General features: G+C 54.2%; 1 protein-coding gene across 3 annotated transcripts; it reads right to left on the bottom strand.

Moving 5' to 3' along the window:
* Window positions 1-1722: 1722 nt before the first annotated feature.
* On the bottom strand, window positions 1723-21625 carry SCN2B (sodium voltage-gated channel beta subunit 2). Of its 3 annotated transcripts, none has more exons than XM_081790365.1 (4): window positions 17965-21625; window positions 6864-7030; window positions 6336-6546; window positions 1723-5673 (listed from the first exon to the last, which is right to left on the bottom strand). In XM_081790365.1, the coding sequence occupies exons 1-4, from the start codon at window positions 17996-17998 to the stop codon at window positions 5474-5476; spliced, it is 612 nt and encodes a 203-aa protein (XP_081646491.1). In that variant the 5' UTR covers window positions 17999-21625; the 3' UTR covers window positions 1723-5473. The 3 variants fall into 3 exon arrangements, with proteins under 3 accessions (XP_081646491.1, XP_060460855.1, XP_060460856.1); XM_060604872.3 differs by lacking the exon at window positions 17965-21625 and adding an exon at window positions 13893-14872; XM_060604873.3 differs by lacking the exon at window positions 17965-21625 and adding an exon at window positions 13718-13835.
* Between the last annotated feature and the right edge of the window lie 70 nt (window positions 21626-21695).

Genomic DNA, 21695 nt, shown 5'->3' with positions numbered 1-21695 from the left:
GCCGATCACCGCCTTGTGGTCCTCAGCTTCTGCTTCAGGACAGTCAGGAGGCTTGGCCAGACGGTTCCCAAGACCCCGCCTGTCTCTGATGTTGTAAAGATCTAGTCTCCCTTCCCGGTCCTTTTGGCCTTCAGGACTTGCCCTAGAGACTCTGAAAGCCCTCCCGCCACTAGGTAGTCTCCTATTCCATGGCAGCAGGCCGTGGGCAGGAGGATGGGATGCCTAAGCCCTGCAGGGGGCGCCAGCAGGAAGTGAAGGAGCCTTGGGAATTGAGAGATTCTTGCACGGGCACCTCTATCTCAGTGGGGGTGGGGGGGGAGGGTGCAGGGAGGGGACAGGAAGCTGGTGGCCAATTCTGAGCACGGGAGTGGGAGCCAGTCCTTCCCCCACGAGGCAGCTCATTCTGCAACATCACAGCTACCTGCCCCCAGGCCCCAAGCACCCTGGGCTAAAGAACATCAATTTAAGGGAGATGCCTGAGCCAAATCCAACCCTCCCAGGAAGCAGGCCCAGCTCCAAAGTGCTCTGGGAGAAGAGCCCCCAAATGAGGAAGATGCTGACTCCACCCCAGAAAGAACCTGCCAGAATCCCCAGTGCCTTCTGCTGCTCCTCGGTCCACATCCCCTGCCTCAGTTTCCCTATTTGTTAACTAGAGAAGCACCCTCTCTGACATCCCATCCTTGGAAGGACCCAGGCGCTCTGAAAGACAGACATCCTTTTAAAGCAAGGTGTCTTTGGTTCTGTTAAATACCGGGCACCTCCCTTCTGGCTTCTCTCTCAGGTAGCAGCTGTAATCCTTGCCAAAGTTACAACTACCAATATCAGGATCCTTCTGGAATATTCTAAAATGCAGCTGACCACTAACCGCTGGCAAAGGCCTCCGGGTCAGCGGGGAGTAGACAGAAATGACAAAGAAACCAGAAGAAAAGTAGGAACCGGCCACGTCAGCATTTCTTTGCCATTCAGAAAGTTGAGGCTTTTCTTATCTGGTAAGCCCCTGGGCACGTGTGTGTGTGTGTGTGTGTGTGTGTGAGAGAGAGAGAGAGAGAGAGAGAGAGAGAGAGAGAGAGATGCAGAGGCATAAAAACAGGAAGCAAGAGAGAAAAAGACTGTGTCTGGAACAGTAGAGCTCCTGGGCCAGGGGGTCGTCTTTGGTCCTGAACTTAGGGAGATTCGACTGCATGTAAATAGGATAGGGCGGCACTCAGACGGGACATGGACAGCCTGACCCTTCCCCACAACGATCCTCACCCGTGAAGGTGCATCAGGGGAGTCTCTGACCAGCTGTCATCTATTTTTCCTGAACCCAGAACAGGCAAAAGAAGTGTCTGCCTAATCAGACACAGGTTAGAAAAAGGGGGCAGGAAGGATGGCCCCTCCACCCACGGAAAAAATAACATCAGTGTTAACAGTGGTGGGGACTTAAATGGTTGTCAGCATCCCAGAAATAACCGGGCGCCACCGCCAAGAAGTGGGTGTTCAGCCACCCTGTCCTCAGGGTGCTTTCAAGCTGGATGGAGTCCCCCAGGTTTCCGAGACAAGGCAAACGGGGAAAGAGAGAAGGCATTTGTCAACATGGGCAGAGCAGAAGGACCTCGTCCTTGCTGGGGACCCGGCAATGTCAGTGGGGCTACCAGGAAAGGAGCATCAGGGGGCCCTGTCAGGATCCTGGCAAAGCCTCTCCCGCTCTGCGCCCCCCAAAAAAGCCACACTCCAGGGATGTTCAGGGAGACGATCTGTTTATTGTAGCCAATAGATCCAAGCAATGAGACAAACTGCAAAAGAAACGCGGCAGCTGGGCCCCCGAGGACCGTTGAAGTTTTTCTCCCCACCACCCCTTCCAACCACCCGGTGGCACGTGAAACCTAGAAAGTGCCTAATTTTCTCCTCCAAGGGCACAAAGAGCTAGAAGAACATTCTGCAGTTTGCCTTTGGTGAATCAACTCAAAACATTGAGAAATGATTGTTCCCCTCCCCCCACACCCAGTATAACTTGTGGGGTGGACGCAGTGAGATGTTGTATATTTGTATATATATAATATATCTATACCTATATATAGACTATGTACAAATGCATCAGCAAGCTTCAATAAAGGAAGACATCAGCAAGAGGCACAGCAGGAGACACGGGCTGTCTATCCTTAAGACAAGTAGCAAGGGAAATTTCTGGATTCATCCCTCCATCTAACTGCACCACGCCATTCCCATGGCCTGGGACTGTCTTTGGTGACCTGGCCAGTATTCTCAATTGTCCATCTGCTTAACCTGACCTTGTAAATACTTCCCAGCCCCGCTTCCCCAAGGGGACTTAACGAATCCAATTAATCAGCTTTTCCTTTTTATAAATTGGGAATCACTGTGATTAGTCCCCAGCGAAGGGGCGGACAGCTATTTTCAAAGCCAGTTTCAAGGCACCTCAAGGCATTTCAGTCCTGAAAAAATTGTACTTTGTTCTTATAAGCTAAATCCCATGGGTCGGCCAGCCCAGCTCTTTACAGGGGCCCTTAATTAGGAGGAAGAGACAGACAAGGAGTTCCAAGACAACAGGAGAGGCAGGGGCGGTTGAGAAAAACAGGAGACTGGACCCAGCCGAGAGCGCGGTGACGGAAACACGCAGCCAGAAGTGGGCTTTGCAGGGAGAGGACCAGCTTGCTGGTAGAAACTAGAAAGCAGGAGAGAGAGATAGCAGCCGTGGAAACATGTCACCGGTTTCCCACCTCTACTCGCGCAGAAGCCCCATTTGGTTCCCAACCTCATCGCCCTGGGGGAGGCAGCTGGAGGAGGCCCCTGGAAGAGATTCTAAGCGGCTGCAGGAGAAAGGGCGCATGGGGGTGGGCACCTGGGGCAGAGGTGGCTCCTGGCCCACCTCCATCCGCTCGGGCCTCTGAGGCCCCACTAGGTCAGGGCACTGCAAGGAAGGAACCCGGAAGTCTGGGGCTTCTTTACGGAGAGCTAGGACTTCTTAGAAGAAACCTAGGGGATCGTGCAAAAACTCCCCTAAATGTTAGGAGTCCTGGAAAAAGAAAGCTGCCCCACTTTTCCAATCCTCGGCACAGACTTTCACTGGTCCTGGGAGAGGAGAGCCCTTGAGGGGTTGCCGAAAAGTGAAATCTGCAAGCTGCAGAAGTGCGTCGCCACCTTGGTCTCAGCTGGCATGGGGTGCCCACCGCCCGTCGCTCCCCTCTTCGCTGGTTGGCTCCAAGGATGGGCTGTGTCCGCCTGCCCCAGGCATCCTGGTGGCTTAGCCCACCCCCATTGGCAGTGTGTTGATTGGCAGTTAGGTACTGAGCTGGACTCACCTGACTCAGGCTGCCTGTCCCCCACGCCGTGCCCACTCTTCCTGGTCTACCACCCTGTTCCCTGCGGTATCTTCTCCCCCCTTTCCATCCTTCCTTTCCTTCCCAGGGCCCGGATTCAGGACTTTCTTCCTTCTTCTCCAACTTCAGCCCTGGGAGCAGTGGCTGCACAGGTGGAATGAGATGCACCAAAAAAACCCCAAAAACAAAACAAAACAAAACAAAAAAACTAGTCTTGGCCCCCACGGGGCTGACCTGCAGTTCCCAAGTCGTCTATGGCTTCGCGTGCCTCCCTGGGGCCCGGCACAGTGCCGGGCACACGGGAGATGCTCAATGAACGGATGCTGAACTGGAATGAATTAAACGGAACCTCCCATATCGTTCTCGCCCCAAATCGGCTATCTGATGGGGAGAGGCAGAGGATGGTCCCCGAGACTGTCCCAGTCCTGTCCTCGCCTCCTTTCCTCAGACTCATTCCTGCCCTGGGCACTGACTTCCTGCGCCTCGGTGGCCTCTGAGCTCCTGGAAAGGCTGGGAAGTGCTGAAGAAGGTCAGCCTGGGGTGGGGGGGAGGGGGGCAGGAGTGGGGCCTTGCCAGCAGCTCTGCCCTCCCACTCCACCCCTCCATCCCGCCACCCCCCCACCCGGCCTCAATCACAGCCTGAAGCTGCTGCCCTGGGACAGCAGCAGGCCTGGACAGCCCGTCTCCCTCACCTCACCTCCCTCGTGGACCAGCCCGCAGAGGCTCTTCCCACCCAGAAAACTATGGCTCTGTTGGGTCAAACAGGAGACTGAGGAGCCAGAGGAGGAGACGGCGGGACCCTCGGTCTCTGCCAGTTTGAACCTCAGTTTCCCCATTTGTTGTGAGTGGCTTGCCTGGTTGGTCTCTGAGGGTCTTCCAAGGTAGTGTCCACGTCGGCAGCTTCTCTCTGTCTCGCTCCCTCTCCTGAGGCTTAAATAATCAGTCCCTTCCTGATGTGAGTATAATGGCAGTGAAAGTTGGCTCTCCATAAACGCTACTTTCTTCCCCACAGAGGGAGGCCCTGGGGCAGGAAGGGTGGGAGCGACCACAGGATCTCAGAGGCTCCAGGAGCCCCCTCACACTTCCCTCAGGGCGTTTCCTTCCCTGTTTTCTACCAAAAGCCAGCCCAAACCCTGCTAACTGGGAAAGTTTGAATGGAAGGCCTGAATGAAGCCCCCACTCTGCACATCGGCTCCCCCATCGTGGCTCCCACCCCTCCTTAGCCCCCCACCTTGGCCGCTCCCGGCCTGGGAGGAGTGAGGGTGGTCAGCCTGTGGGAGAAGGCAGCCTGCGGCCAACTCCACTTCACAATGGAGCCCCTGCCCCTTCAGACCTTAGCCGGCTTTGAAATTTGTCTCCTGTTAGTGGGCGACTATGGTGGGACATGACCGCCACCTGGGACGCTACAACCCGCCCGTGACCCAGCTCAGTGACTCTCTGTGCAATGCCCACCAAAACTCCCGAGGGATTGGCAGCTGCCAGAAAACCCCCGAGGCTTCCCTGGTAGCAGCTATGGACGGAGAGGGGGTAAGAGCAGAGTTTCCTGGGCCGAGGCTCGTCTCCACCTGCCCCCAGCCCCTGCTTGCCTTCAGTGCCCAGGAAATGCACGGTCCTCCCTTCAACGTGGCCTCCACCCAAGTGACAGGACCCATCGGCACCCCAGCCTGACCGGGCCACCCGGCCTGGAGCAGCCGGGGAGCACGGCGATGCCACCGCCCAGGCTTTCTCGAGGCAGCACAGGAAAGCCCCTCTGCCACCCGCCGATCCTCCCTGAGGCCCCACCGGACCAGTCCACAAACCGGGCAGGCTGGACAGCTGACCTCCCCCTCCGCCACTGCCCACCCTCCCCGCCTCTCTTTCCAGGACCCTCACACAGGCCTCCTGCCTCCCCTCCGGGACCGGCAGTCTGGAGCCCACTTCCCCCTCCCCCAGGGCCCACGTGTCCCACACCCCATGGCAGGTTTCCCCTGAATGAAAGAGAGGTGGGTCACTCTTGGTGCGGGGTGGGGGACGCGAAGTGAGGGGCTCGGGGGGCCCCGGGTCGGCACTGGGAGCCTGGTTCAAGAGAAGCACACCAAGAGAGGGCAGGCAGGGCACACGGTGCGGGGCAGGGGGAAGAAGACAGGACGCGAGGGAGGGGCAGCCGGGCCGCCGCGTTACTTGGTGCCATCGTCCGCATTGCCCTCTCCGTCTGTCTTGCCCTCCTCCTCTGTCTTCAGGTCATCCGTGCTGAGTTTCTGCTCTTTTTTCCTCCTCACGCACTTTACTACCATCAGCACCAAGATGACCACCGCCAGAAAGCCGCCCACGGAGGCGCCCACGATCACCGCCACCGTGGAGTCCCGCTCAGGGGGCTCTGGAGGACAAGAAACGGACCCACTGAGCCCCGGGGCTGGAAAAGGGGGCCTCCCCCCGCCCCCTGCTCCCCACAGTATGTGCGGGGTGGTCCTGACTGGGCGCCCCCCATGGAAAGGACGTTGGTCAAAAGCAAAATCAACCCAGGCCCTTGACCTCCACGGGCCCGCCCCCAAATCCCTGGGGCACCTAAAAACCCCAGGGGATGACAGTAAAACGCAGGATTTAAGACCACGGATTTTGAGATCGAATCGACCCAAACCTGAGTCCCAACTGCACTCTCCGTTTATGGTGTGACCTTAGGTAACTGACTGATCTGCTCTCAGCCTGTTTCCTCGTCTGTAAAATGGGGACAGTAACGATGCCTCCCCCACTGAGGCATTTTTGACGATGACCTGGGATAGCGCCCACGTCGAGGTCAGCCCTCTCACGGAGACATAGCAAGGGCCCCACGCACGAAAAGCCGCTATTTTCGGATGATGATCGCGACCGAGGTCGCGGTAAGGACTCTCCGAGACGCGGCCCCGGTCCCCAGGGAGCAGCGGAAGAAAAGCGGAGGCCTCCCAGCCGGCACAAGCCCCAGGAGGGCCACGGGCTCTCCAAGGGCGCCCCGAGGGCGGCCGGCTGGGATCGGGCTCCCCGCTCTGCCCCCTCGCCCCTCACCTTCCATGAGGACCTGCAGGTAGATCTTGCCATGGCCCCGGTGGCGGTCGGGTGGGTTCATGATATAGCAGTTGTAGATGCCCTCGTCCTCGAGCTGCACGCTCCTCAGCGTCACCGACACATCGTACTTGCTGGGGTTCCCCGAGAACTCCACGCGGTCTCGGAAACGCTCCAGCTTCAGGTTGATGATCTTCATGCGGAACTGGAGGAACTAGGACAAGGGGCAGGAGGGGAGCTGGATGCATGAGGAGGTGTGAGAAGAGTCGGGGGGTGGGGGTCCACCCCCGTGCGCCTGTCTTCCCGGAAGAGAGGCGGTTACCTCCAGGTCTCTGTCACCCTCTCGGGGCCCCCGCGGGCGGCACGACACGCCTTCTGCCAAAGCCCTCTGGAGCAGACAGCACCCACCCCGTCCCCGGGAATACCAGGGTCCTCATCCAGTGCAGGGACAGGTGGTGGGAAATGGGGGCTTCACTCGCAAGGGCTCCTGCCTCCCCTTTCACCCCCACCCACCTCCTTCCCAGGACTCACCATCTCCTCAGAGCAGTTGCTGCACTCCTGGTAGGTCCAGTTCAGGGAAAACTGTTTGTGGTTCACCGTGTAGCAGGAGTTGAAGGTGCAGGGCAGGCGGGCGTCAGAGCCATTGAGGACGTTGAGGGTGGTAGGTACTGTGATCTCCATGCTCCGCGCTGGTGGCACTGCGGATGAAGCCGCAAGCTGGTAAGGAGTCCGGCTGACAGGGCTGGGGACAGGGCGCAAGCCTTCTGCACCAGGTGGGCGTGGAGAGAGCTCTGGCAGCGGGTGGGGGCCCTTCTGGCTGAAACTAGGGAGTGGGGTCAGGTGGGCCAAGCTCATAAGGGGCACCTGATGTGGCCCTTGGGTAGAGCAAGGCTGGGGTGGAGAGAAACCGAACCGTCTGTTGAGGGTGGGGCAGACAAGTGGCCCTAAGACTTTCCCAGGACCATGTCATGCAGCCATTCCATCCGGCTGTCCTGCCCTAGTCCCACCACTGCCACCTGCTAGCTGAAGACCTCGGACGAGGGGCTCCGTTGTGCCGACCCCGGCTTTTACCTCCTTCCCCACGGCTTCCAGATGTCTCTGCTGAGCCAAAGCCCCTCCAGTGTCCCCCACGGGGTGGAAAGCCTTGAGGATGGATGGAGACTCAGAAGGCCTTGCTCTCTATACCCCAAGGTCGGAGGAAAGCAGTGTTTCCAGCCCAACCCCCGCACCCCACCCCCACCCCCGCTTATCCTCCCCACCCCCCACCGGCCCCTAGCAAACAGGAAAGAAGGCAGACAAGCAGCGGAAGGCTAGAGCCATCCCAGAAAAGTAGGTACGATTCCAAGGGACCAACTGATGGGTCTCCAAGGACAGGAGTCCCTTTGGGAGATGTCAAGCCTGGAAACGCCACAGCAGGGAGCTGATACAGGCTGAGGGGGTGGCCGGGTGGGAACAGCAGGTTTCTGTCACATCTGATAAGCAGCACCAGACCTGGTCCAGAGGAGCTGGGTGCTGGGGCTGAGAAAGTTCTGTCCCACTGAGACATCCTAAGCAGAGCAGAGTCTAGGGGGAGGTGAGCGAACCCAGGCCCTTCCAGCCGAAGCTGCAGGGACCCTCAGAGGGCAGAAAGCCTGGGACACAAAATTTAAGGGGGCGCCCCCCCTCGGGATCTGGCAAAGGCCTCCTTAAACCATACACCGCGGGCACCTCACCCTAGTCCTGACCTTAAGGCTTGGATTTTCCACCAATATCGTCAAAATGTCATCCCCAAAGATTCCTCTTCTTTAGAGGGGATAAACAGTGACGTTCAGCATCAGCCATTCATTCACTCATTTACCTGATATTTATAAGCCACCCACCATGCCCGCCCCTGCACTTAGCCTAGGCCCTAGGGGACATTGCTGTGACAGGCAGCGTCACTGCTGCGACATGAAGCTTGTGTCCTAGGGAAGGCAACAGACATTAACAAAGAAAAAAATAATAATGTAACTTTAACCTTGGGGGCCAGAACTCAGAGTTAGGATTTTCTTTGGGTGAGATACAAAGCCACCAGGGGCCTGGGGGCAGGGAGTCGTGGGCAGAGGGGTGGCTAGGCGGCTGCTGATACAGGAGTAGCATAGACCAGGAGACCCCGTGAGACACGGGGTCCCATGCTGCCTGTAGTCGGCTCGCAGAATGTGGACAAGCCCCTTCACCTTCCAAGCCTCGGTCCCCGGCTCTGCAAGACACGGCTGGCCACACCCACCTCCTGGGGTTGCCACGGTAATTTTTCAAATTATGCAATGTAAATTGCATGTAAATGCATTGATGGACAGTCTGTCATCCTACATTCTCAAATTCTGCCCCCTAAACAGGAAGGCCTTCCAGGACAGTCTCCTCCCGGCAGAGGGCAGCCCCTTGGAGTTCCCCCAGGTCTGGCACACAGCCCAGGCCCGGCAGCGGAGGCCCTGCAGGGCCCTTGTTTTTCACGCTGCTGTATAGCACAGACCTGCCGGGCCCCACCACACCAGCAGCCGCACCGCAGCCTGGAAGCCTTCTGTTCAGCCCATCCCTTAGGATGCAATGGCCGGGGCTCGTGGGCGGGACGCTGACGAGCAGGAAATGCAATAAAATGCTGGCCATAGAGGTCACGACTGAGCCTTCGGTGGAGGGATTAGGGGTGCGGAGCCCCCTGCAAGGCCAAGGCTCCGGGGTGTGGGCTGAATACTCACCAGGGGAATACGAGCTGGGGACGCAGGGTGGGCCGGCTGAGAAGAACAAAGCCCAGTTCCCCCATCCCCGCTTTCATCACCATTATGAAAGCACCTAGCACAGCACCGGGCAAGGAGGAGGTGTGCAGAAAATGCCATTGCCGCCCCCGCTCTGCAGAGGCAGAGAGATCTGCAGGGAAGGAACCTGGCAGGGCCTTGTCCTGAGCTTACCTCTTATCCGAGGACGGCCCTGCTTCTCTAGCCCCTTCCAAGTTCTGCTACCTTCCCAGGGCCCCCTACCCCCAAAAGAGCCTCCAGGTGGCCCCAGAAACCAGGTGCTGTGAATCGGGCTGACCTATCCCTGGCCCCTTTCCCACGCCAGCCCACATCACTCAGATTAGAACTTGAACGCCACAGGGAAGCTCCCTCCATGAGGAAGGAGCCAGCACCCTGCCGCATGGAAGGACAGAGCTGTGGGGAGGCCTTTTCTGGCTGGCAGGAGGGGAGCAGAGGTGCAATGCAGGGTCCCTCTCCCGCACCCCTGCAGCAGGCGCCGGGAGGAACACGCGTGCCCTCTAGTGGTCAGAGAAATCTAGCAAATCCCAACAGCAGAGAGGGATGGGATCACCAAATTAGTGAAAGCCAGGAACAAGCCGGGGCCAGAAGGTGGTTCCTGACTCCAAGGAGCCCACCTCAGCCTGAGTCCCCACCGGGGCTTTAGGCCTTTCACAGATCCAGGCTCCCATTAGAGACGAGGGAGCCATCGTGCAACAAGGTCAGAGCTGTGAGCAAAATCCTGATAAATTCTGCTGCTTCCAGAAAGTAGCCGAGTCCACAACTAGGGCCACAGAAAGGATTTCACAATAACAAAGTGCTTATTTACCGCAGGCCAGATGCTGTTTTATGCATTCCTCATAAGATGCACGCAGGCCTCATTAGATACATACAATAACCCTAATACCACCCCACTTTCCAGAATATGCAATTGAGCAGAGAGAAGGTACGTGAATAGCCCAAGTGTATAGCTAGTAAGTGGCAAAGCTCAATTTGAACCCAGGCTGCCAAGGTTCCAGACAGGGGTGAGGGGTTGGGGCTGGGTGAGGGTGTGACAAAGCCAGGGACCAGGCCTCCTGCCGTCTCCATGGCAGACCCCGCCCCAAACTGCCAGCCCCCAGCTCGGGGCAGGCTGGCCAGAGGAGAATGGGCCTATTTAAAGGAACCTCCATACAAGGAAGCCCAGTCCTCCTGGTTGCCCCACTTGGGACCAGGTCTGGGTCTCGTGATTACCAACTCACAGAAAGGAAATGGGGATCAACAGGGGTACGGTAAGGATGTGGCTTCTGGTCTTAGTTCCAAAACATCACCGGTGCCCAGCCCTCCCCATTTTCTCCAGGGCGCATCTGGGCACCCCAGGCCCCCTGTTATCGACTGTTCTAACTGAACCATCTCTCAGAGATCACAAAAATTTGCTCACCTCCGGCTGAGCCCTGTCTCCTGCAAAGACAGAAGTGAATTCTCCCACTCCTCTTTCCAACCCTACAGCCCCCTATGAGGTAGGTTTATTTTCTTCTTGCTTAAAAGAGAGAGAATGTGTCTAAGTAGAGAATGTGTCCCCCCAACCTTCTGAGCACACTGTCTCCCGGGGCAGCCCCTGCATCCCAGGAGAGCGTGGCACCCAGATCCTGCCTCCTGCATTCAGACCCTCCCCCCTCCCCGTGCCAGGATCTCCCCCTCCAAGCCCAGTCTAAGCCACCCCCCCACCCCCGCCCCCGTGCAGCATGAGCAAGCTGTCCTCATCACCCCTCCGCTGGCTCCCTGTTGCTTTCGGGATCACGTGCAGGCTCCTGGGCACAGCTTCCAAGCCCTCTGCCATCTGGGGCCAACCTAGGTCCTGGCCTCCTCTCCCACCAGCTCCTGATTCCATGCTTCCTCCACTTCAGTGACCCCTGACTTCTTACTTTTCCCAGCGACTCCACCTTCTCTCACCCCTCCAGGCCTCTTACATTCGTTTTTAATTCCGTTCGGGAAACTCATTCACCCTTCTACACCCCTTGCATAGCCTACACTTCCCGGCTTATAAGGCATACCTCCGCGGCAGCGGCCCCCGTCCCTACCGCTTCCACTTGTACATGACCGGGAGGCAGAACGGCATAGTGGCCAAGTGGTCTGATCTCAGGCGAGGTAGTTAACCTTCCAGACCTCAGTTTTCTCATCTGTTAAAAGGGGGGGCAATAATAGAACCTAGCTCCTAGGGCTGCCGTGAGGAGTAAGTGGCTTGCTAACATGTAAAGCTCACAGCTGCCTGGGACGTAGTCAGCGCTTGACAAAGTTTAGCTGCTGTTATTGCTGTCGTTGTTATGATTGTTATGATTATGACAGCACCTATGATGTGGCGTTGTTATTGTTTATGTGCCTGTGTCTCTCAGGAGGCTCCAGGGCTGATTCTTAGTCATCTTGGTATCCCTGGACCCAGAACAGTGTGTGACACACAGATGGGCACTCCGTAAAAGTCTGCAGAAGGAAGGAAAGGCACTCTCCCCTCTGTGTCTGGATCCCTGCCCCCAGCAGCAAAGTGCAGCGGGCGTGACTGAGGACCAGACTCCACTTTCTAGGCCTTGCCTAACATAACCCAGACTTTGGTAACCGGGCTGGGGCTGCGGAGCCAATGGTCTTAAGAAAAACTCTGGGAAGTCCAGTCACGTGGATTGCGTCTAGCTAAAAACTAGTCCCACCTGTTTCTGTTGTGTGTTCAGCAGGTTGCCCAGCTGGTCCCCTTCCCCGTGACCAGCTGTATAGTCATTCTCACAAACCCTGCCCCTGATGCGGCCCCTCCCTTGTCATTTGTTCCCCCATCTTGGAGACCGATGCCATTACAACCGCCAAAGTTCCATCTTCCGCCTGAACCCCTTAGCCTGGGAATGCCAGAGCATACCCCATCTTAGCATCAGTCAAGTTTGAGTTCAAGATCCCCATTCCTGCATTCTCTACCACCCAGGTTCGCCAAGGCTCTAGCTTCCTCCCACCACGACCTCACAACCCCCACTCCCTGACCTCTTCCCTCCAGACCCCATCCTCCCCTAAGACACACCCTGGTCCTGGTCCCAGAGCCGCCTTCCTTTCTTCACTCTCACAAGACTGCCCCCGCCTGCAGGAAGCTCTCCTTAACTCCAAAAGGAGTCACCTGTCCTCCATCCCTGGCTCCTTACACACAGGCCATCCACCCAATTCCTCATCTTTTTGCCTGCACTTGATGGAGATTCTTTGATCAATTATTGTTAATATAGCAGTACCGCTTCTTGAACATTGGGGGCAGTAGAACTCAACAACTAAGTACCCGTAGTCAGACAAAAGGTTCAAATCTCAGCTCGTCTTATTCTAGTCGTGTGACTTCAAGTTATTTAATTTCAGTCATTTGGTTAATTTCTCTGTGCCTGTTTCGTCATCTGTCACAGGAGGATCATAACAGTGTCTACCTCGCATGATTACCGATTATCGCGAAGACTAAATAAGACACACAGCGCGCGGGTGCTTGAAAACATTCACAAAGTTCAGCTATTATTGAGCACCTGCTTTGTGCCAGACTCACAAAACACCCAGGCCCTCTCCAGTTTACCCATGAAAGAACTGAGGCTCAGGAGGGTCTAGTCACTTGCCTATGCTCATGAAGTAAATGGCCAAGATGGCTTTAAACCCAGATCTGATTCCCAGGCTCGCCCTCTTTGTACTGCCTGAGCTTCCATAACATTCCTGCTCTGTTGCTAATATGTCCAGTAACTCCGCAAAGCCAATAGGCCATATCATGCAAGCTGCCAGGGGCTCTGTGTTGTCTCTGTCTAGCACTCTTGCCCAATATCCAACACAGCAAACCAAGAAACAGAGAAACAGAGAGGGAGGGAAGGAGGGAGGGAGGGAAGGAGGGAGGGAGGGAGGGAGGGAAGAAGAGGGATTTTGCGATTGGGGATATCCCCACTGACAATCCTTGGACTTGACCAACTGCTACACCAGCAATGAGTAAGTTTAGGAGCAAGAATGAAACTACCCACAAAGCAGGCTTGCAAATCACTTTGGAGCCCACCTCCTCACCAGGAAGTCATGAGGGGTCAAGTAAGAAATTAACATTTGGATCACTTGACATGGCAGTCTCCAAGGCTGGGCTGGTCTTGAAGCCACACTCAGCCCATGAGTCCCTTTTTTTTCTTCTTCTTCTTTTTCTTTTTTTCCTGAGTCCTTCACCTGACCCCTCCCCCACTCCATCTGGCCCAAGTCAGAGGCCACCATCAGCTTCAGAAAGTGTCTTCCCAATACAGAGACCATACCCCAAGCCAACTTGCCACCTGCACCCCCACACATTTCAACAAATCAATGGTACAGATTTCCAGGAAACAAGACCCAGACTCAACTTTCTACCCCCGGCTCCCCCAAGCATTCTTTCCTAATATCCTAAATCCACCAGCTTCCAAAGATCAAGGTCCACAAAAGAAGCCCCTTAAGGGAGCATTAAGGCCCAGGACCCCACATTTGCAGCAGCTGAAAAAAAATCCACGAGGAGACTTGGCAGATCAACCTATCTTTTGCCCCCACCCCCACATAAGTCCGTTTTAGGGAAATCCAAAGAAAAACCACCCCCTGTGATAACTGTCACCCCCAAGGAACACTCAGATCCCCCGACCCAACATTTCTGTGGCCAAGTCATACCCGCGTTATGCAGTCCTCAGCAATGTCTCCCCCGGTCCCCCGGTACCTCCCTTCCCAAGGACAAGAAGGGAAACTCAAGCAATGTCTTCTTTTCTGCCCCCCAGCCCCCACCCTCTTCCAGCTGCGGCTACACTTCTGGACCCTCAGGAGCATGCAAATGTGTCGTCTAACTTACCCAAAGAGAAAAAGAGACTGAGCCCCGTGAGACTGAAGGCAGGGCGAGGTAGCCAGGCATCTCTGTGCATTTTCAGAGACTGAGATGTTAGTCGGGTGGGATATGGGAGAGGGTGGTTTGAGGGGCCGAGGGCTACAAGGGAGGAATGGTTAGATGCTAAAAAAAAATGCACAGATGTACTTCAAAGACACATACAACATTAAGGAAGCTTTATTTCCATCTCTCTAATATGGCCGGCTTATATGTTGCTGCTAAAAAGAGAGAGGGAGTGTGTAAGGGAGAGAGAAAAAAGGGGGATGGAGTAAATTTTGTGGTTGGTGGATTTTGAAAAGCAGGTGGGAGGGCATAAAAAAAGTCTTTCTGAAAAGGACAAAGTTCCCAGGAATTTTTCCCCTCAAAAACAAGAACTAAAGCAAATCCTGCTTTTCTTCTTCTTCTTCTTCTCCTCCTGAATGATTGTTGGGTTTTGAAAGCTGTTAGAGGAGCTCATTCATTTCAAAACTGCTGTAAAGTGGGGAACTCTTTTTGTCATTTAAAGACACCCAAAAAAGGACATGTTTGTTTTGTGTTATTTGGAAAGGGTTCAGGGAAGTGAGTTGGAGAGACTTTCAGGAAGTAAGGGCTTCCTCATTTTTCTACCATTTCCACTGAAAACAGAACATGTCAAAACAGGCTGATGCAAAACCACCTGAGACTTTACAATCCAATGTAATACGAACCTTTGGGAATCCTGATATCCGATCAAATCAACAGTGAAAAGACATTTTTTGAGACAATTGGGAAAAAATAAATATGGACTGGGTATTAAATTATATTAATAATAATTCTTGGAGCTCCTGCGTGGCTCAGTCGGTTGGGTGTCCGACTTCGGCTCAGGTCATGATCTCAAGGTTCGTGGGTTTGAGCCCCGCTTGGGGCTCTGTGCTGACAGCTCAGAGCCTGGAGCCTGTTTCGGGTTCTGTGTCTCCCTCTCTCTCTGCCCCTCCCCTGTTCACGCTCTGTCTCTGTCTTAAGAATAAATAAACATTAAAAAAATTTTTTTAAATAATAATAATTCTTAATTTTGTTGAACGTGGTAACAATATTGTGGTTTTGTTCTTGCACATCTTTATCTGTTATACATACTGGAGTGTTTATAGGTGAAATGATACGGTGACTGGAATTTGCTTTAAGATATACCAGGGGGGGAAAAAATGGGGGAGGTGACACAAGACAGGACATCGCTGTTGATTATTGAAACCGGCGACCGTTGCAAAGGGCTCATTGTACAGGTCTCTCTTCTGATGTGTATGTTTCAAAACTTTTGGAAAAGGAAGGCAAAAATCAACAAGGAGGAGAACTTGGGGTGAAGTCCCAAGATGGCCCTGAACGCAGCAGGTGGCCCCAGCTCTTCTGGGGAGACGTTTAAGTAAAACAAAGACTCCTGTGTGGCAGTCCCTCACACTTGTGATGGGCCATTGGGCCATGGGCAAGAGGAAGCAATTAAAATCCTTTTGCACTGGGGCGCCTGGGTGGCTCAGTCGGTTAAGCGTCCGACTTCGGCTCAGGTCACGATCTCACTGTCTGTGGTTTCGAGCCCCGCATCGGGCTCTGTGCTGACAGCTCAGAGCCTGGAGCCCGTTTCAGATTCTGTGTCTCCCTCTCTCTGCCCCTCCCCCGTTCATGCTCTGTCTCTCTCTGTCTCAAAAATAAATAAACGTTAAAAAAAAATAAATTAAATAAAAAAATAATAAAATCCTTATGCACTAATTCTGTGCCAAGAACTTTACATGTGACATCTCAAACTGAACTGTAACTCTGGGCCAGGTGATTTCTTCTTCTCTTTTTTTCACTGTAAATTAGGAAACTGATGATGTGGGAAACAGAGGCAGAAGGAAATGGCAGATAAAATTAAATGTCCTGGGGGTGCCGGGGTGGCTCAGTCGGTGGAGCATCCGACTCTTGATTTTGATCATGATCTCACAGTTCACGGGATCCAGCCCCACACAGGGCTGCACACTGACAGCACGGAGCCTGCTCGGGATTCTCTCTCTCCCTCTCTCTCTGCCCCTCCCCTGCTAGCGCTCTGTCTCTCAGAATAAATACATTAAAAAAATTAAATTCCCTTATAACCTGCAGCCCGTTGATAAATACTCGAGGCAGGCGGAGTAGAACATGCCTCCAGGAACTCCCTTCTGTCTTAAGGTTCATGCTTGGCTAGAGGCAAAAACGACCTGAGCTTGACAATAGCTAGGCCTCCGCTCTCCTGTGAGTCTTCTTTGGTATATAAACTTTGGAAACTCTCCCTTGCCTTTGCCTCCCCTGGCTCCCAAGTCTATAATCAGTCTCTCCTCACGGTCCCGGGACAGCTCTTTCTGCCCAGGGTCCCGTCCCCGTGCTTTAATGGAGTCACCTTTTCTGGCACCGAAGACGTCTCGAGAATTCTTTCTTGGCCATCAGCTCTGGACTGCCACCTGTCCCAGGCCCCGTCGCTGAGGCGGACAGAACCGAACCCACCCCAGTTTACGTATGGTCGTCAAGGGCAGAGGCAGAGGCAGGACGCAAGCTGAGGCCTGTGTGAAACACTGGGTTCTCCCGGTACTCTACATGGCCCACCGTGGAGATGCAAGTCCTTCTCTCGGGTTGTTCAGAGACGTGGGAAAGAGAAGACCGAAGACCGGAAGGGACGTAGCAAGGAACCTTTGCATAGGATGCAAGAGGAAGGTGCCCCAAGCAGGGTGTGGAGGAACCGAATGGGAGCTGGGAGCAGCGCTTGGCAGGAAAATCTAGCCGCAGCCGCTAGGCTGGGAGAGGCCAGGTGGCCAGGGTTGGGTGCCAGTCGCTGAAGGCAGAGGGGTAGAGAGAGAGGAGAGGTCGCCTAGGGAAAACTGTCCTCCAGTGGCCACGGCCAGTCCCCATCCCTGCTGCCCTCTGGCCCCAGGCCTCCTTGCTGCAGCGGCCGGGCTCCTAGGTGTGCAGGGAGGGAGAGGAGGGAGAGACCTCGCCACCAGCCCGGGGCCTCCACTCTGCCGGTCCCGGTCTGTGTCTGCGGAACAGCCACTCAGCCACCCGTGCTGCCGCAGGCACATGTCAGCCAGAGAGTTTTGGTTTGACGTAGCCGGCCTCCTCCTTTTCCTTAATGCAGTCGAGGGAGCCCGTGAGGCTCAGGGAAGCAGCTTACTCCGCTCATTGGGTCTCACGCAGGGACCAGAAACTTCTATCCTGGCTGGGGACATAAGATAAGACGCGTGTCTCTGCTTCTCTCCAAAATGTGGCTAAGAGAAACCAGGTGCGTGATTTATAACAGGACGGCCTTTGAGCGACTCAGTCCTCCAGGACTCAGGGTCAAACGAGATCAGGGGGGCGGTGGCCTGTGGCAGGGTCCCGCGGGAGGAGACAGGCCTGGCAACCGTTCATGGCTCACTCGGGCCTCCCAAGGCCCATTTGCGCCAAAAGCGTAAAGCTTCCCCAGGAGCCAGTGAAAGGCTGGGAAGCTGAAACTCAAAGAGGTATTTTGCAGAGTGTAGACACCAGTATCAAAGACGGGCTATTTGAGGAGTGAAGCCCTGCTTTTGGCATTTCTACCCGGTGCCATTTACCCCTAACTTTTTACTGGACAACACCCCATCACCCACCCTGCTGGGAGAAGCCGTGTTCTAAATAACCCAAAGGAAGGTGGTTTCCTTTCGCCCTTGGAATGCCTCACTGAGGCTACCGAGAGCCTCCCTAGGTAGTTCGCCTGAAAGCCTGACTTCTCGAAGTGTGGTTGGTCCTTGGACCGGCACCCTCAGCATCACATGGGAGCTCCTTAGAAATGCAGACTCCCAGGCCGCACCTCACACCTAAGAAACCACAATCTGCATTTTTAATAAGATCTCCGGGTGATTCTTGAGCACATTAAAGTCCTGACTTCAACTCGTATTAAAAGGTTGGCATCCCGTGAGCCATGGGCGGTGAGAAGCCAGGTTCGGGGGTTGGGGAGAAGGGATTGGTAAGCAGGGACAAGCTTAGGAGGAAATGTTGGTCTCAGGATCTGCAGAGCACCCAGCTGCCCGATGAGAAACCACCAAGGAAGGGACTCATCGTTACTCACCTCTCTTCTCCGCCCCGTGCCCTTCTGCAGCCATTGCACACCAGGTGGTTTCTCTGACCCAGGACTTCACACCTTGGTGTCCTTGCCTTCGCTGTCTCCTCTTCCCGGAAGGCCCTTCCTCTCTGGTCTGTTCAGCAGCCTCCTAGTCTTTCTTCAAAAAGCGGCTACCAACTCACCCGCTCTTTGTCTTCTTCGTACCTCGTCTCTCTACGCAGAGACGTAGAGACGTAGAGACGTAGACGCCTGTGACGCGGGGTACATTCCCTCGTTTGTGTATCAGTTCTCTCGCTCAGCAGACCCAAATATCTATTCCGTGTCCCCCACGTACTAGGACTAGAAGCTAGAGACTCCGACGTGAATGAGATACAGCTCACCCTCGGAGAGCTCACGTTCTAGATAGGGAGACAAAGGTGTAAGCGTCCCTCTCCAGGGGGCACAGGAACAAAGGCACGCCTGGTATTGCCTGGGTGTCAGAAAATATTGTCACCTTTTGTTTACACATCTTACCCCCCCAACTAAACTACAGCTCTTTAAGGACAGGGACTGGGTCTTATTTGGAGTTTGAGCTAAGCCTCTACTGGTCCCTGAGCACATGAGAATAAATGTCTACATCTGGGGAGAGGGCAGAAACTCCGTCAGCCAGAACTTATGCGGCCAAGGCATGGTAGGACCCGAACTGGAGGCCTCCCGGTACATGCTGTTCCACGCCATTTCCACGAATCCTATTTAACAAGGGATGGACCCACGTGGTCGCAGGAGAGATGTAAAGAAAAGACACACAAAGCAGGATCTCTAAAAGCTTAAGATCTCTTGGAGAAAATAAAGCCTCACACTCGTAAAACAAACAGAGAACATGAGGAGATAAAATCTGGTAAGTGTAGAGACATCCGGGAAGATGGCAGAAATAATCCACTCAGGCAGGACTGAAGCAGGGCCTTGAAAGAACGTTGATTTGGGCAGGCAGAAAGGGAAAGGGAGTTCCAGGCAGGGAAACACCCAGAGCAAAGGCTCAGAAGCAAGAAAGACAAAGGTATGTGGAGCAGAGGGTTCCGTCATGAAAAGAAAATGAGAGGCATGGATGGGTGGACAAAATGGCACCCAAACTCAGGAGGCCATGAACACATGATCTGAAAGTCCTGAGAGAGGCAAATCTCTGTTGTTTGCACCATCTACAAAATAGGAAAGGTCTCTGCTCTCTGAGAAAACTCTGAGTTCCCTTATTTTTTGATAAAGAAGGTACATTTGGGAGTTGAGTTTTACAGAAGTGGCGATGGACTGCCTCATCTCCCTTGAGGAAGAACAGACCACATTTGCAAACCAGCTGGCTAAGACCAAAGGTCAGTAGTGCTTAGAAACTGTGTTTATGCTTAGTAAGAGGATAACTGGTCTGTGTGGGGACAAAACTTGCAACCTAGGGTTCTTTGGCTCTGAGTAACTAAGTCAGGGGCAGCGAGACCCCTCCCAAACACACACACACACACACACACACACACACACACACACACACGCATAGCGCTAGTATTTTATCAAACAAACTGCCAGTGTAGACATGTAACCATATTGACTGGCCAAAAGGAGAAAAAGTGGGTGGCAAGGGGAACGAAGACAAAAGGGCTGGCGGAAGCTGCAGCCCTTTCCGGGAGGTACTCTCCAGGTTCCCAGTGGACAGGCTGAAGTGTTTTCAGTTCCGGTAGCCAAGCTCTGAGGCTGCTAGCTTCTCTATTATTCATGGGTGGCCCCACCCGCTCTACTCCTTCAAGGCCAATTTCTGTTGGCAAAAGCCTGCGTACTTCTGGAAGCCTTTGAACATGAGAGCATCTGGTGTTCTAGGGACTTAAAATAGTACAAATTCAAGTAACAAAACTGCTTGCTAAAAGGTCTACAACAAGGAGATCCAGCTTGCGTGTTTCCAGCAGCTCTCCCACCGTCCAAACGTGCCCCCTGGGAGCTGTGCAAAATCCTCCCCTCAGCTCAGCTTCGGAGCCCTCTCTTCCTTTGGGTGGGATAGAGGGGTTCGGGGTGTGCGGGGTTCAAGCACTTCCTGCCCACAGAAATAAAAGGTAACGAGAGATGGGGACGGAATCATTAGAAGACAATCCAGCCGAGGAGGAACTCATTGGAAGGGGATGGAGGGCCCACGCCAGGCACTGGCACCTAAACCACCTCATCTAGTCGCCACAAAAAACCCTCTGGGTCTCCATTTTATGTATCGGGAAACAGCCTCAAAATCCTGAGTCAACCAATTGCCATATCGAAGAAAGAACAAAAGGCAGAGCCAGGGTTGAACCAGGCTTGTTTGAGCTCGAAGCCCATTCCCTCTTCCATTTGCCTTCATGCTCCTGGATTGAATAGAGAACCGCCCGCAGGAGGAGGGCATGAGGGAGCAGGCAGCTCTTCCGATGGTCCCCACGGGGCCGTTATAGTTTTAGGCAAAATTAGTATTTGACAGCTGTGGATTTCCACTCTCAACCTTGACTTCAGGCCTGTGTATAAATGAGACATTTGTGGGGAGGTCGGGCTGAGAGACAGAAGGAGGCTTCCTCTTCCCCCTCCTCAATTACAGTTGTTCTACCCAGAATGGAAACCAAACTTTGAAGGAATCAACTTCCAGTTCGGGCACGTGGAACTCTGGAGGGGGCGTGCCCCCACTTCCCCGACCCCAGCGCCCTCCGCAGGAGCGTGTGGGTAACTGCACATCCCACCCTCCAGCTCTTACCCTAATTTATTCTCTTTGACCCAGAACGTCAGATGTTAAAATCACCATCCGTCCACCTAACTCTGTACCCCGAAGGTCCTCATCCTCTGCAGATAATATTTGAGGAAGTGGAAAGTGGGCTCTCCTTAGCCCAGGAGAGCATGTTACTTAATAGCCCAGAAATGAGATCACTTCCCCTCCGTGAATTCTTAGGATATGAAAGAGTCTCTCCGTTCACTCTACTTGTCATGGCAATACGTGTCACTTCTCTGATAGGTCTTGGACAGGATGCACGTATTGCAAAGTATTGACATCCTCCTTATTTAGAGCTAACAGGTGAGAAGGAAACATTTAACGACTCTTAGCCATGCTGCACAAGAACGAAAATGAGGCTACAGGCCTCCGAGTAGACACCCAAGAACAGTTGGTAAAAGAGAAAGAGGCAATAATGGGCGTGTAATGAGAGGGTCCTGATGTATGGAGAGTCAGGGGAATCCTTCAAAAATGCAGCCGCACTTGAGACTGGACCAGAACTCCACGCCCTGAAGGGCTAAGCGGGAAGGATGGGGTACAGAGAACGAGGAAGGGCCTCAGCAGTCGGAGAAAGGAGGCTTGAGCAGAGCCCAGGCTAGAGACGGGAGCCCAGAACCAAAGGATCTTTGAAACAAACCTCATTAAATCTTACAATGGTACCAAACGTATAGGGACCTCCCCCTTCCGACCAAGAGTTAACTCAGCGGCCGTCTACTTTTGGCAAACCAACAAGCTCCACTTTTGAAAAAGACAGACAGATGCCCAAACTCCACCAAGGATGCCTCTGGTGAGGCCCAGGAAAGAGCCACCAGCCATCCTGATACCAGCCAGGCCAACAGCTGCCGGGTTAAATCCTTGAGCCACATTCATTCCAACCCATTCACTCCAACCCATTCACTCCAACCCATTCACTCCCACACTGCCCCAGGGCCAAAACTGGCCTGCAGTCACTTCAGTCTGAGGGACTCCTGACTCTAAATTCCTCACCAAAGACTCCACTCCC

This window comes from Panthera onca, chromosome D1, assembly GCF_046562875.1.
Source record: "Panthera onca isolate mPanOnc1 chromosome D1, mPanOnc1 haplotype 2, whole genome shotgun sequence".
Classification (NCBI taxonomy): Eukaryota; Metazoa; Chordata; class Mammalia; order Carnivora; family Felidae; genus Panthera; species Panthera onca.
Note: the sequence above shows the minus strand (reverse complement) of the source record. Positions and strands in the feature narration are given on the sequence as shown.

Excerpts from the sequence above, each read along its gene's own strand:
- SCN2B (XM_060604872.3), bottom strand. The coding sequence starts at position 13,962 with ATGCACAGAGATGCCTGGCTACCTCGCCCTGCCTTCAGTCTCACGGGG. Across the intron at positions 7,031-13,892 it reads CAGTCTCTTTTTCTCTTTGG|TGCCACCAGCGCGGAGCATG; the intron begins GTAAGTTAGACG and ends CTTCATCCGCAG. Across the intron at positions 6,547-6,863 it reads GCAACTGCTCTGAGGAGATG|TTCCTCCAGTTCCGCATGAA; the intron begins GTGAGTCCTGGG and ends CCCTTGTCCTAG.